The sequence below is a fragment of the Lepisosteus oculatus genome, chromosome 2 (genome assembly GCF_040954835.1).
Source record: "Lepisosteus oculatus isolate fLepOcu1 chromosome 2, fLepOcu1.hap2, whole genome shotgun sequence".
In the NCBI taxonomy this organism is placed as follows: Eukaryota; Metazoa; Chordata; class Actinopteri; order Semionotiformes; family Lepisosteidae; genus Lepisosteus; species Lepisosteus oculatus.
Genome location: NC_090697.1, coordinates 37,939,242 through 37,955,684, shown reverse-complemented (window position 1 = coordinate 37,955,684; position 16,443 = coordinate 37,939,242). Strand labels below are relative to the sequence as shown.

At 35.4% G+C, this 16,443-nt stretch overlaps 1 protein-coding gene across 2 annotated transcripts in view; it reads left to right on the top strand.

Annotated features, from left to right (window-relative positions):
• The window catches only part of cd2ap (CD2-associated protein), an 87,512-nt gene that overhangs the window by 50,371 nt on the left and 20,698 nt on the right, over positions 1–16,443 (top strand). For both annotated transcript variants that reach the window (XM_015350762.2, XM_069178650.1), the window contains 3 exons: positions 5,111–5,147; positions 5,950–6,012; positions 13,375–13,534. In XM_015350762.2, coding sequence (XP_015206248.1) covers positions 5,111–5,147; positions 5,950–6,012; positions 13,375–13,534 — 260 coding nt within the window. The remainder of the gene's footprint in view (positions 1–5,110; positions 5,148–5,949; positions 6,013–13,374; positions 13,535–16,443) is intronic.

The window sequence follows — 16,443 nt, the reverse complement described above, 5'->3', positions numbered from 1 at the left end:
TTCCTTTAAATCTTTATAGGTCTTGCAAAACAGTGTTATGTCTGTGTTCTAAAGGAAAGATTATATTTTTTGTAGGCATGTTGAAAAACATGTTCATGTAGTGTGTACAGTAGTATGATTAAAGTTTTTTTAAACAAAATTCTTAACTATTTTTTGTGATTTTGAGAAATAATAGAAAATGTGATAAAGCAATTCCTTTGTGCCACCATTTAGATTGTGATCAGACATTTGGAAGAAAAACAAACTCATTTGCAGTGTTTCCAGCAGAGGGCAGCCATGAATACATAAGAACTTTACTCTCAACAAATATCTGCTAGATTTTTGCACTTAGTATTACCAAAATAAAATTTACCTTTTCTGATATTTTTTCATAGTCCTGGTTTCTTAGTGTTCGTATACAATTTAGTCTTTTGCTTTGGCATTTGGAAGTCTTGCATTTATTATTAATTTAAACATTAAACCAGCAAAAATCAAAAGATAATCATCACAATGCCTATGTAATGTGTTGGATAATATTATTTTTTAGAAAGCCATTTTTACATGGTGTTTGTTTTTTCTTTAGTAAAGGTACAGTGGAATACAGGTATAAGTAAGTGAGTATATAAGGGGTCTGTTCTGGTAAATGTTGGTGCAATTTAAACATAAGTTATGTGGGTCACAGACTTTTGTAAAATGTTTTTAGCTAAGAATCTCTTGAATAAATTTTGCAAGACAATTTGTTATTTGGTGAAGAATTACTGGTCATTTTGGGAGGTTTGGATATCTTTGTTGCAGTCATAGTCATACTGACACATTTACACGTTGTGCTACTAATGCACATACTTGGTACCACGTATATGTTTATTAAAGTGCATGATCAGTCTTGTTAGAATTTTGTCAATTTTTTATGGGGAAAAATGCATACTCCTGCAGGTGAAAATGAAAACTTATTTTATTAGTAACAGTGAAAACTACTTTTTATATGGACCAGTAAAAAAAAAGTAAAAAGTGTTTCACTTGTTGCTATCTAAATATAGTAAGAGGGCCCTGTTATAAGTCCAGGTTACATACCTAAATAGTGCAATTTACAGCTAAGTAACTTGGGGGAGTTAATAGCCATAAGGAATAATGTAATTAGCTTGAAATCTTTTCCCCAACATACAGTTCAGACAAAGGTTTTTGCAATTAATGTAGCTATAAATCATAAGAAACAGTAAAGAGAAATAGCATGACCAGCTCCTTTCGAATCGCAGTCTCGCCGAAACCAACAAAGTCATTTGTTGCTTCAGGTTACATTTTATTTGCACACATTGTTCATGCATTTTAAATTAACGATCAAACCTTAACCCATTGGTTGGATAAGCAGTGTATTGTGTGGTGGAAAGTACTGAGATGTTCGGGCATAATTTGTAATTATAATTGAAGTGTCACAACATTGTCTACAAAAAGGCAAATTTGGTCTGAGCATTTGGAAAAAGAGGTCACTAAAATTTTTTACAAATACATGAAACTGCAAATATAGAACATGGAAATTGAGGTTTTACTATAATATCCAGTTGCTGGCCTCTCATGACAAGTTCAGTTATGCTTGCTTTTGCGGGTTTGAGGCATTTTACTACTGTTGGAGATCCTTATGTAAATGAGATTTACTGCCTATATGTTGGATTCTATTCACATTCCCCTGCTAAAATCTAAGTTCTCTGCTCGTTGTCCATTTGTTAGTCATGAGTCCCTGAAATCTGGTCTTGTACCTTAGACTACTGCTATGACACCCTTGTTAAACTGCCCTGGGAATTGAGAGTACTTGACAGGCTTCTGAGTCTGAGTTATTCAATTTTCTTGCCCTTCTAGACTTACGTGCTAGTAAGTCATGGCAATGAACTAGAGTGCATAGAAATTATCTAGGGATTAGTGGTATTTTCTTTATTTGGTTTGGTTTATGTTTAGTTAATATTAGACATACTGGTGTAATTTCAAGATCTTATTAAAAAAGTCAATGTGGGATTATTATTCTAACATTAAGTACATGGTTTAAGACCTTACTTCACCTTATGTTGAAATATGAATACGTGCCTTTCTGCATTAAGATCAGACTGCTGTAATGTCTTAACTACTAGTGGAGTTTAAGGTTCTCCAGCTCATGTATAAGGTGCTGAATGGGTAACTCAGGGTAATCAGCCTTATTGCATTAGTAATTTTAGAAAATTAAAATTTAATTTTAGAAATTGTTGATTTATGCCTTCTTACTTGGCTGAAGACCCAGTTCCACAAAATGGGTAATTATCACTTCTATGGCACCCATTGCACAAATCTATTAGAGATTAAGCAACTGTTAACTTACAAAATTACCTTATTACTTTAGGTTTTATTAGTATTCTCCTAGTTGTCTTGGTTTGATTTACTGTGCTTTTTCATTTCATTTTTTGAAAAGCTTTCAGAAATGCTATTGCATTTCTATAGACTTCAACAGTAGTCTTGAAATGAATGTTCATTGTTTATTGGTGGTGAGTTGTCGCTTGAGGGGGGCAAAAAAGACATTTTAGCACCTTAAATAAAACTGTCTATGGAATATTCTACAACATATTTGTTTTGTCTCTTTATCATTATAATCTGCTCTCTATGTAATAATACAACTCCATATGTACAAACTAGGTCAGTGATATCCCAGCTCATACAGGGCACTTGATTCTTACAGCAACTTCTCTTCCACCTGATCTTTGTATATAGCTGTGCTCTCAAGTTTTTCTTTACTTGGGTATGGAGGTGTCTCCTGATGTTTCGCAAATTTGTGTTAGTCTTCCCTGGCGTGGCAGCTGGTCACACCTGTCACTCAGTGCTAGTTGCCATGGACACCAATCCATAGGAGACCTGGGAGACCTGGATTACCTGGAGGCAATATACTAGCTCGCCTGCTTCAGGTGGTTCAGGGATATATAGAGCTACTTGAATTCTGATATAGAGAAATTTGTCTCCACCATAGCGATGTGTCTATAGTGATTAGTTCTGCGACTGCTGGCACTGCCTGGTTGCTTGCCTGTGATGGCAACTGTAGAAATAGGGAAAAGGAACATAACTAGATTACATTTGTGTAGTTTAAAAAACCCAAACAAAACAGCAACAAATCAACCCGTTAAAGGGGCTTAATAAATGTTTTATAGAGGATAAGAACTCTGATTATGTTGTTTCAAAGTTAAAAAATATTCAATATTCAATAGAAAAGCACAGCTTTAAGTAAAACCACTTAAAAGTCTTGATGACTGTACAATTGACTAGCTATATTTATTGCTTTCTTTCAAATCCTCAGCAATTTCCATTCAAACTATTTCAATCATGCATTTTTTTTACATTTTAAAAATCATCCTTTTTGTTGTCGATGGCTACCTTTATGATTGCTTATATAGATGGAACTTAACTTTCATTAGAAGAATTATCATCTTCAATTTATTTTCTTTCAAGTCTAAGAATACAAAGAAGACTTTGTTGTTGAAAAGCTGACTGACTTTAGTTTTATGTAACACTTTCCTTTTCAGGATACCAACTGCATACAATTGCAAAAGGTTTTTACAAACAAGCACATGCAAGGTCTTGTTTGGCTGCGCCTGCTACTTTCTGACTGTAAACTTATGTAAAATGATGAAAGGTCATTTGAGGTCCTCTTTATTGCTGTGTGAAGAAAAGAAATACAAAAGAGGGGAAATTTTAAGAAGCTCAATTACTTGATTACTAGATATTTAAAGTAAAAACTAGCAGGGATATTATTACTTTAGTCATTTTTGATGTTGCGTCTTGCATTCTGAGTTGATCCTGTATTCCTAGAGAGTTCCACACACTTTTTATTACCAACAGGAAAAATACAACAAATAAGGCATTTTTCATAATTATATGACTCATGATGGTCACTTACAACATTGATTAAACGTAATGTATACAGCAAATTTGTTAAAGATGTACATCAGACCCCATGTAGTGTTTTCTATTAACTTTATAACTAATAAAATGTGATCTACCTCATTCATTGCACAATTTATGCTTAGACTTTTCACATTTTAATTCCCAGGTTTGGTTAACGTATTAAATGCAATTTGAACTGGAGCACTTCTGGCTTCTTGCAGAATAGTTCCACTTAACATGCTAGGATTATAAGTCAAGCAAGTGAGTTGTTAAGATACATAGCCAAATCTTAAAATGCCAAAATGTTACTGTACTTAAGTATACTAAAAAGTTTATTTTCAGAAACATGGCAGTTCATTTGGTGGGTTTTATGGAATAGTAAATATAAATAAAGGCTAAATTTTTAATAAGAAATTCCCTTTTGTTTCTAAAGATCCCTTGAATATTCTGAGGTTGGGGGAGTCCCTGGATAGCAGCTGCTGGTCTAAAGAAAAGCTCCACTGGTTCATGAATTTATAGTCTGTTAGATTGCCACATGTCACTCTGGATGCCCTTTCCAGTTGAAGTTGAAGAAAGGAGCATTGGGGGACTTGTAGAGTTCTGTCTTTGTGCTGAACAGCAGCAGTGTTGCTTGTGTACATGTTTGATGACAACAAAATTGTAGATGTATCTTAAATCCTTTAATTAAAGAAAGGTACTTTGTAGAATTATTTTTTTTGATCCCTTGTGCTTTTAAGTGTAATGCTACATTCCCTATAGCATTGCTCTATGATCTTTGTGCTATATTTCTGTTGCTTTGCTTAAACTTTTTTTTCTTCATAGATGTTTCAGATTTTTTTTACTTTTTTATTTTGCAAATCATTTTGTAACAGGGTATTATTATTCGCCTTTCTAAGTAATTTATGAAGGTCCATCTTCAGAAATCCAGATATACAAACTGGACTTACCCTGTACTTTGCTAGAATTTAGAAGTTTTCTTCAAGCTATTTTCCAAACCTGCAGGTTACTGTATTTTGAACATTTCTTAATTATGTGTGTGCCCCTAGTATTATTGCAGTGCCATTGCTGTGCCTTAAAGTTTACCTGATCCAAAAAATGTTGGTATTCATAAGACATTTTGAAATCTGTAACTAAATCTGTAACAGAAGCAACACTTCTGTATAGAATTCATTGCTATGCACTGTCCTGATGTAGTGGTGTTTGTTGTGCTTATGAAGTTTGCCCTCTTTTTGTTTTTCAGAAACCAAAAAAGCCACCTCCACCAGCAAAAATCTCAGGTAAATCAGATTATAAGCCTTGATCTACACAGATGGAAAACAAATTGTAGTTACAAAATATTTTCTCAGAGTTATGAATTCTTATATTCTTATGTTAATCCAATATAAAGATTAGTTCTTGTGCATGCTGTAAATATGTCCCTTTGACTTGAAACTGCCTAAATAAATACAAGAAGATCCAGAATAAATTACATTTTAACCTGCTTATGAATCACAGATTCCAAATGTATTGTCATTATTCATTAAAAAGACTGGATTTGGAATTTACAACTCGTGTTTATAGTCAATAACTTTTTGTTTCTGTTATTGTTTTGTTTGCTGTTGGAACAACCAGTATGTAAAGAATGTAATCAGATGTCTCCCTACATAATGAAGGGAGTGTCAACATTTTGAAATCTAGATCCCCATTGCATGGTTTCTTCTTCTGCTCTAGCAGTTTAGCAATGCTTACAGTACAAATCGGATATCTTTTTTAATTACTTCAATTAAATGCCATTTTTTGGGTTGCCTTCTATGTCCTGTAGAAAAATCCCCCTTTCCTGTTTAGTGTCATTTAATTTTAGTTTATACCTACACTTCAATGTTTTTTACTCATCAAATAAATGACTGAGTTTGTTGAGTGGTGTCTGTACCTTTTCTTTCTTTTATGCTCACACAGGAAGTAAGCACAGGAGCTTACATACCACACTTAAGATTCACAGATAAACGTTAATTACTTTTGCTTGAGTTGCGTGTTGCAGCTCTGACAGAAATCAAGGGGTGAGAAAAAACAACATAATTAAGGGAATGTTTCGATTTTCAGCTCCAAAGCCTGAAGTTCCAAGTGGTGACAAGAAGCCTCTTCAAGCCAAGCTTGAGGAAAAAGGTAAAGACTGTTTTGCCAGTTTTATTAGATGTACAAATCTGTGAATGGTAATGAAACTAGAAAATATCTTGGATGTACTAAGCCGTCATCACATTTTAGAGGGCTAAACTTGGAAGCTGCTGCTTTTAAGGAAAGATTACCTCATAATGCAAAGTCAGATCAAATATGTTCAACGGGACGAATGTATTTATATAAAAAAAACAAAAATATTTTTTGAGGACACCAGTTTTTGTCTGAAATGTTAAGGTGCTAAGAGGTGCTACAAAAAGCTTTAGTGATATTGACAAAAAAAATCCCAATCATTATAGTGGTCCTTAGAGAATACATGAGATTTCAGACAATCCATCAGATGTAAAAAATGTATGTAATGAGAACTACTGAGCACTTAACCTGAGTAATGCAAGTTGGGTGTGAGGTTCATCTTTGTTTTAAGCATCCTTTGATTTTTGTTTTTGTGAATTACAACCTACGTAGGCAAAATAGTGAAGTGCCTGTTACACTGTGTCTTGTATCGAATCCATTTAATGAATCAAAAATATGAAGGGCTGCACTAACTTCTCTTTCAGAAAAAGTATTCCTATTTCATCACGCCTATACTGAAATATTCTCCTGGCAAACTGTCCCTTGTATTTTTTTAGCAACAAGCTCATTTTACCCACTCACCTCACCTTGCATTGAGGTCTCTGCATTAAAGGTGTGCTTGGACAAGCTCTGTTTAGAGTTGCAGGAAAACAGGTCTTCATGTTACCTGCACTAAGAAACTTATTTGGAAAACCACATTCTGTTAGCAAATGTTTTTAAATGTGTTATTGCATAGGTAATAGCTGCATTTTAGTTTTAAGGTGGATAATTGGGTGGCCTTGGGGGGGGGATGAAAATGTTCTAATGGTGTGGATGACTTCAGGGAAGAAGATGATGATTTGTGGGAGGGCACAAAGAAATGTGAAAATGTTGTGAAGATTTTAATTAGTTTAATCTTTCTTTTTTACTTTAAATTTAAAAACTATAAGAAAAAATATATAAACCAGGTATATTTCATCTTGAGAAGCTGGAAGATTTTAATTAAAATATTGAAGAAATTAGTTTAAGAAAAGGTTGTTATCTGTGTATTGAAGTGTTTTTTGTAATGGACGCACAGGAAAGGGTTAGTGTTTCTCGAGCATCCTGTAAGGGTTTGTGTTGACCTATTTTTCTAGTAACAATGCATTATTTTGTATGCTTCTTGTATCGCGTCCCCATTATCTGACCATTGAGTATAAATGGTGCTTTTGTATTTTACTTATAAACCTAAAGATACTGCTGAATTATTTCATAACGTTCATATTGATTCCCACTATACAGTTTGCTTTAGAAAACCTACAGTTTTTTCACTCAGTAGTGGCCCAGTTTGCACTCGTAGCTTCTTTATCCACCACTGCAGCTCAAACTGACCTGGAGGGTCTTAAAATCTACACCCTGGTACATCTGGGCAGTGAAGGCAGACTAGCTCTGCTACACAGTCCACATTGATGCCATTTGAAGGGTGGACTGCCTTTCCAGATTTAGTGCCACAATTACAATCTGGATACATGTTTTTGGATAGTAGCTTTAGATATATAGCACAGTCATTTGCAGTTAAAAGTAAAGGAATTGCTTGAAATTTGAAATGTGCAAAATCTCCATCATACCCAATGGGATGTTGCCTGTCCTCAGCCTTTTCTGTCACCGTATTCACCCAAAATGTGCATTCTGAAAAAGAGGTGTACATAAAAACAAATTGGATATTGGCTGGACTCTGCTTTAGGTTTCATGATAGTTTTATATACCTGATTATTGTGTGGAGCATTACAGTAATCACTTCCGCATAATATGTTCTGCTGTGCCTTGGAGTTTGTTGTTCATAGGGGGTGAATTAATTTCCTTAGGCAGGTACTAATAAGAATGCAAAATATTTTTTTCCTCTAATTGGCACCGCAGTAACAGTGGAGTTAGCTTTGCTGCCTCACAGGTTTGTAGATCTGGGTTAGATTTCTGCCTCAGGCATCTGTTTGTAGTTTAAATGGGTTTTCTTCTGGTGCTCAAGTTTCCTCCTGCTTCCAAAGACAGAATGGTTAGGCTTAACTGCCTTTTCTATATTCTTTGTGGGCCTCTGGTGTCCCATCCAAGTTATCACTGAAAAAAGCAACTTTCCTTCTAAGTAGTTATCAGTATAACAAGTGATGTCCTTTACTAATTTAAAGAGAGCGGAGGGGGCACAGGATTCCTTTCTTGATACTTTGTTTTGCTACACACAAACCATCCATCTATTCATCTTCTAAGTGCTTCATCAACTTCAGGGTCACAGGGGAGCTGGAGCCTACCATAGCAAACAATGTGTGCAAGGCTGGGTATATCCTGGACGGCCTTTACTGGTCAATCCATCGCAGGGCATGCACACACTCACACCAGGGCCGATTTCTTCGGGAAGCTAGTTAATCTACCGTTATGTTTTGGCACTGTGGGAGGAAACCGAGCAATCCGAGGGGGATCCTACAAGCTCCACGCCGATAGTACCAGAGATCCGGTATTGAGCCAGTATTGAGAGGAAGCAATGCTAATCACTGTGTACCTGGTACTTGCATGTTTATTTCCTGTAAGACAAATCAACAAGAATTTATTATTAACTTAATCTAAAACTTGCTTCAGGTCAATTCATTGATGTCTGCCTGCTTTCAAAGGTTAATTAAAACATGCATCACTTTTATGTGATTCTGTACAAATAGTAGGAATAAACTTAATTTATGTAAGAATGTGAATTTCTACTTTTCTTTGTATACAGAAGTCTACATACTGAAAGCCAATAGAATGCAACAATAAACCAGTTCATTTGTTGGGTTTTTAATTCCTATCATTTTATATTTTGTAATTACACATATATATATATAATGTATCTTGTTTGGATAACTGAAAATGGTGACTTTGTACTGTGTTCTTAGCAGTCTGTTATGTGTACTGCAATTGTACATTTAATACAATTTTAACACTGATATGACCTCCATTTTGTCATGGTTTTGTGATCATCTTGTGCTAGAAATATGTAAAATGCAAGTTTTGTAATTCTCTGTATGGTGCATTACTTGTATCATTGCTTTTTCTATTAGAAATTTGAAATGTTTTGGTGCTTACAAACTCTCTTTTAGTGATTCTACAATCAGGACATTTGATATTGATTGGAGAAGTAATGAGGCTATCACTTATAACACTGAAAACTCATGTGCACCCTGTAAGTTTCAGTGACTGCTTTGGCATGGCATACCATGACTGCCTCACTTGCCCCCCTGTAGTTCTTGGCACAGCTGTTCTGTGCAGCTTGGAAAATCTCTGTCATAGTCAGCTATTGACAGTGCCTACTCAGACACCCTACAGGTTTAGTTTTGAAGCATTTAAACATTTTGGCAGTGACATTTGTCTACTTTTTGTATTCATAGTGGCTAATGGGTCATTGTTTCACAAACTGCACACATGATCATGCAAACCTTTACTGTTTTATGTTTACTTATGTTTACGTTTAAGAAACATTTTTATATTGTAAATAAATAATCCTATAAAATGTAATACTGTAAGTAATAAGTAATGTAGAAGTTTAAGAAAGTATTTTCAGATTCGATTTTATTCTAGACAATTACCATAACACCTCTATGGGCATGCAATCTTTTCCTTTGTGCAATCAGAAATTTTCTCTGTTGTTCTACTATTAATACTATACTAAGCTATTCTGTCTAAATTCAGAATATATTAATGTTCCCCTACTTAAATTATTCATCTGATCATTTATATTTTGAAGGTGCCAAAACTCAAAATGTATTCACTGAGCTGGCGCCTATCTGAGGTACTCTGCTGACCAAGAGACCTCAGTTTGTTGGTGTTTTCCTTTAGTCAGCAGATTTTCTGGTGAATCTGAGTGAGACTACAAAGAGCAAATAAATGTGACTTGGACTTGAACCTTTTTCAGTTGTGCGTGTATAAACATGTCCTTTCCTTTATTATTTCAAAACCTTGCCACTTTTTGTTTTCACTTAGCTGTTGTTTGATCACCACAGCAAAAGTACCTACGTTCACAACTTGCAGGCCTATTTGTTCTTTTGTACCCACGCAATCAGCATTGAAGTGCATAGCATGTTACTGCAAAAACCACTACGTGAATATGCAAGTGTTAGCATGATGCTTTGAATTCTGTGGCATTGTAAGCCAGAAAGTGAACTCTGATCCAGCCGAAACACAAAGGGCTTATCATCCCCAAATTATCTGTTCTAACCATTAGTTATTGGATTTTTAAAAAAGTTTTTCATTATTCCTTCGTAGTAGTAAAATAATTATACATATGCAATATATTCTGTTTATCTGTGTGCTCACACTGTTCCTTACCAGGATGTTCTGGAATATGTGATATACATTTAAAGTGAAATGCAATATTTTACATTTCCATTTTGCTGTTGCTGGAAATGAGAACAAAAGAATGGTGCACAGAAATTATACTTGGAAAAGACAGTCCTGCAGAAGTGTGAAATTCTGTCTTCATAACTGTTTCGGTCTGACTTGACTCAAGCTGTCTGTTCATTTATTCAATTCTCAGCTAATGTGACAAGTGAAATAATGCAGAAACCTTTGCTGATTAAACCTCTAGGCTTCTATCACTTTTAGCATTTGACCTTTTCACTTTTGAAGAACTTTCAGTTAATCGGAACAATCTCCTTGTATTCAAACAGACACACAGACATATTCTCTTAATAGTCATGTCCATGTATATTTGTCTTGCACAAAGCTTCTCTGTTTTACATAGGAAGGAATGACATTGTTCTATTTTTTAAAATAATTTAATTAATATTTAGTAGTTTCTGTGGAAAATGTTTTACTTTAGCTTAAATGTTGCCAGTCTTGGAAAATAAGACTTAGATTTTATCAAAATACTCTTCTTTCATTCTCCACAATTTGGTGACTGCTATTATTTTTAACTATCCTTCCTGTGCCTTTCCTGGTGGTAGCAGATATCTCTGAAATTATTAATCTTTTTAAGGTATTTATTGTAAGTATGATTGCTAGCACATTTTTCTTTCTGTGATCTGCAGAATTATGAGGTCTTATAAAAAGCTATTTTCTTTTTTCAAAGATTAACAGTAAGATATTTTAATATGGCATTTGTTGGGAAATTAGCAGTTTGATAGTTTGACCTGTTTTTAATAATAAAAGGGCATGAAAATGGAAAACTAGTATATTATTATAACAAAATAAGGGGCAGGAAATAACCAATAGTTACACTGTGTTCCTTTAGTCTACAGCATAGCTTTAATGGAGTAAATAATTAAGTTCAAATTTGGAGAAAATAAATATTAATAATAACACAACTATATGACATACTATAGACAAATATGTGAAAAGAATGTGTTCCTACTTACTACAGATGTAGAGAATTCTTTAATTCTGTCACTGTAATCTAAACACTACGAAACGCATAAAATGCAGAATAAAGAAAATCTAAGAAAAATGCATCTTCCCCAGGACTAAATGTCATCTCTAAAACACAGATGCTCACAGGTCAATGGAAAGGTTTCCTTATTCTAAAAAAAGTGTCACTAAAATAATAGAGAACATTTTATCCTGAGGATACCACAATATAAAATAATCAGATTTTCCTGAAATAAATAAGACGACAAGCTCTCTTCTAACAACAGTTAATTACCTAAACATAGTATGGTTCCAGGGCTGGTTAGAAAAAGGAGCTTTCCCAGTCACAGTTCTGGAGATGATGAATTTTAATAACGATGTTTTCTGTGTTCTTCCCTTCCTCTGTTCCAATTTTATGCTGTGGTCCATTCCATTGGAGGGTATCTTAATGACTTTCCTTGGAATGGCCTGTTATTGTTGAATGTTTATTCTTTAATACAAGTCCTAATGACATACAGTACAGTGAACACACTTTGATCATGTTTTCCCCTTTGTTGACTTGCTTCCTAATCCCAGGACAGGTAAATACTGCTAAACCATTAACCATTCTTCCAAACATTCTGAATAATGTAATGTTGGTACGCATTGTGAAACCCCCCAGTCATAACGATATCATAATTAGAAATGTCAACTAGCCCCAAGTGGAAACGGAAAAGGTCTTTATGCACAGAATTTTTGCAGATTAATTAATTAACTGAAATTAAATGAACTAAAATTAATGTTTCTGTTCTCTTGGAGGGTGTTAAATGAAGTGTTGTCATAAAAATGGAATTCAATCTTAAAAGCAAATCATTGGGTATTATGCAAATAACTTGAGCATTCCAATTCATTATTTTCCTCTAGTTACACCGAAAGACAGAATTTGGTGATGAAAAATGTTTTCAGGTACACTTTTGAAGGTGAACTGACTCTTGCACACGTTTAGTACATAGATTTATTAAGCATGGAAGAACTGTATTGCACCTAACCAGAATTAGGTAGAGACTTTGAAAAATAAATCTTTCAAAATATTTTAGAGGTTGTATATTAGAAATATGGGCTTCTTCTCAGTGCAGTGAAGACCGTTCCTCAGTAGTTCATCCTCTAAAAATCCGTCTAACAATCACAGTGAAACGATTAATAATTGCTTACACTTATATAGCGCTTTTCTGGACACTCCACTCAAAACACTTTACTGGTACTGGGGACTCCTATCCATTACCACCAATGTGCAGTATCCACCTGGGTGATGCAATGGCAGCCATAGTGCATCAGTATGCTCACCACACAGCAGCTATCAGTGGGGAGGAGAACAGAGTGATGAAGCCAATTCATAGATGGGGATTATTAGGAGACCATGATTGGTAAGGGTTGATGGGAAATTTGTCCAGGTCACCGGAGTAACACCCCTACTGTTTTCGAGAAACACACTGGGATTTTCAATGACCGCAGAGAGTCAGGACCTCGGTTTTATGTCTCAGTCTTTGATATAAAGTTGCTTAAGAATAAGATATGACATCACTACCATCATCTGCATCAAAAGGGAGAAAAATCAGTCAACAGGGTTTGATCATTTGTTTTTTACCCCAACATGTAGGTTTTAGTTAAACTAGGTATATAGAAAAAGTTTGCACTCATGATTGCAAAAGGTGTATAATTTCAGATATAGGATATAGCTAGACTTTTTAAATAAGTTTATTTTTTAAACCCTCAGGATTATCTGCATGGTAACACATGTGACAAAAAATCTTTATCTTATTTGATTTTATTATTTAATTTATTTAATTTGCTTTGTACCAGTGGAGTCAACAGTTACAAACTCAAAACAAATGCAAACTAAAACATGAACATAGAATAATCAGAGGGATATTCAGTGTAAAACTGAAAGCATGCTAATGTCTGATTTTTTTTTTAACTTCATAGGAGACAAACCAGTGCCAGACAAACCTGCAAAACCGGCTGCTCCTATAGTTCCACCCAAAAAGCCAGCTGTCCCTCCAGGAAAGGGAAGCGTTCTGCTTAGAACTGGAACTGTACCTCCTAAACGGCCTGACAAGCCACAGTTACCTCCACCTGGACCCAAGTGAGTGTCTTCCCGTTCTTTCTAAGTGTAACGTGATGTCTAAGAGGTACTGTGCTTTACTCAGGCCTTAGTCCTTGGAAGAATTAGCTGTTCATATTTATTATTTTCAGTGTGTTTTTAACCAGTTTTTTAATTAAACAACTTTTAAATTCCTTTAAAATTCCATAAAAAATGGCACAATCATCATTTTGCTAAATCTGCAGTGAAGACCGTTCCTCAGTAGTTCATCCTCTAAAAATCCGTCTAACAATCACAGTGAAACTATTAATAATAATAATTAATAATTGCTTACACTTATATAGCGCTTTTCTAGACACTCCACTCAAAACACTTTACTGGTAATGGGGACTCCTATCCATTACCACCAATGTGCAGTATCCACCTGGGTGATGCAAAGGCAGCCATAGTGCATCAGTATGCTCACCACACAGCAGCTATCAGTGGGGAGGAGAACAGAGTGATGAAGCCAATTCATAGATGGGGATTATTAGGAGACCATGATTGGTAAGGGTCGATGGGAAATTTGTCCAGGACACCGGAGTAACACCCCTACTGTTTTCGAGAAACACCCTGGGATTTTTAATGACAGCAGAGAGTCAGGACCTCGGTTTTATGTCTCATCCGAAAGACAGCATCTATTTTACAGTATAGTGTCCCCGTCACTTTACTGAGGCATTAGAACCCACACAGACCGCAGGGTGAGCGCCCCCTGCTGGCCCCACTAACACCACTTCCAGCGGCAACCTTAATTTTTCCTAAGAGGTCTCCCATCCAGGTACTGACCAGGCTCACACTTGCTGAGCTTCAGTGGGTTGCCAGTTATGAGCTGCAGGGTGATGAAGCTACTGTAGTTTGAATAAGATGTTGTCATGAATGGAGTTTTGTATATTCTGTTTACAGTGACTCTCGTGGGGAGCAATGCACTAGCACAACAGTTATGTTGACATGCCAAAACATGTTGTAATCTATCCAAATTTTGAGAACGCTTATTTGTAAACTTTAATTTTCAAAGTTTAGGAATTTCCTAAGCAGATTTTGGAAACATTATGCATTAAGAAGGGCCTCCGTATCTTTAATCACACCAAAATGGACTGTTTTCTTCAGTGCATTTTGTGAAGGCAGCTGTTGACCTGAGCAACAGCTGAAAACTGCAGTTTTATATTAAGCTCCTAGGAATTCAAGTTAATTTATAAAACTGCACCAAGCACAGCATTTTGTTATACATGGAGAGAGAAAATTGCACTTCATCTTTCAGTGCCTATTATACAGTAATGATTGCTTGCTCCATAAGTATTCAGCCAAGTCAAGTCCTCTATTTCTTCTAAAGTAATTGCTAACTAGATTGCATTATAACAATATAATTCAAGTTTGTGCATTTGTAAATCCATAGTAAACAATACCTTAGCCAGCACTGAAATTGCAGTAATAAAATGTGTTTTACAAAATTGGCTAAATCTGTTACCTTCGCTGATTTACAGGATTTTTAAATAGCTATTGTGTTTTATAGCGGCTTAAAAGGGAATACTAGGTGTGTATGCTGTGAATCTAGGTGCTTTAAGAAAATGGAAGGTATTGATTGAAAGTATTCCAAAATCACAGAAAAATAACTGACACCTTACCTTTAGACCAGTGCAACTAAGAATTATATAATGGAAGAAACCAGATGCTTACAAAATCTGTTCTGATTCCTTTGTATAATGTTGAATATAAATTATAAAATACCAAAAGTGATAGATACATTATTTAAGTGTCTTGAACCTTGTCACTTTGAAATGAAAACATTGTTTCATGCAGTGGTTATACAAGTATTATAGGACTTTTGCTGATACTTTTGATCTGGTTATTGAGCTACATGAGCAGAAAAATGCTGGTTGAACTCTCAGTTCAACAGATATGGCTACAGAGCCTCAGAAGGTATTCACCCCCTTGATTTTTTTTGCTTTTTGTTCCTGTTACACCTCCAAATTTTATAACATTGGAATAATTTTTTCTCCCTTCAATAACACAAAAAAATAAACTCATCTATGAATCTAAAAATATTTTTTTATTCAAGAACAACTGTTTCTCCGAAATAAAAGATTTATGTTTCTCAATTACAAAAATATTCACCACCCAGTCCTCGAATCAAAACTTAGTACACAGTCCTCTTAGCAGCAATTACAGCCGTGAGTTTTCTTGGGTATGTCTGTATGAACTTTGCACATTTAGATTGTGGAATTTTTGTCCATTCTTCAATGCAAATTTGCTCCAAAAGCAGTTTTCAGGTCATACTACAGATTTTCAATTGCATTCAAGTTTGGGCTCTAGCTGGGCCATTGCAGAATACTAACTTTCTTTTTTACAAGCTATTCCTTGATAGTTTTTGCTGTGTGCTTTGGGTCATTCTCCTGCTGGAAAATGAATCTTTGCCCTAAACACAGATCTCTGCTTAACTGAAACAGATTCTCCTCAAGGATTTGCCTGTATTTGGCTCCGTCCATGTTGCCCTTGATGCAGTTCCTCCTACTGAAAAGCAACCCCAGAGTATGATGCTGCCACCACCATGCTTGATGGTAGGGATGGTGTTACCTGGGTGTTTGGCTGTATTTGTTTTGCGTCAGACATAGTGCTTGGATTTCAGGCCAAAGAGCTCAACTTCAGTCTCATCAGACCACAATTGTTTTCCCTGAAAGGTTTCAGGTTTTGTCACATGGTTTCTAGCAAACTCCAAGGGTGACTTAATGTTGGCCTTTCTCAGAAGTGGCTTCCTTCTAGCCACTCTCCCAAAGAGGCTGAATCTGTGAAGTGCTAAAGAGATTGTTGATGTCTGGACAGTTTCTCCCATTTCAGCCAAAGAGCTCTGCAACTCTATCAGTGTTATAGCTGTTCTCTTGGTCACTTCTCTGACAACTGCCCTTCTTGTCCGGTTG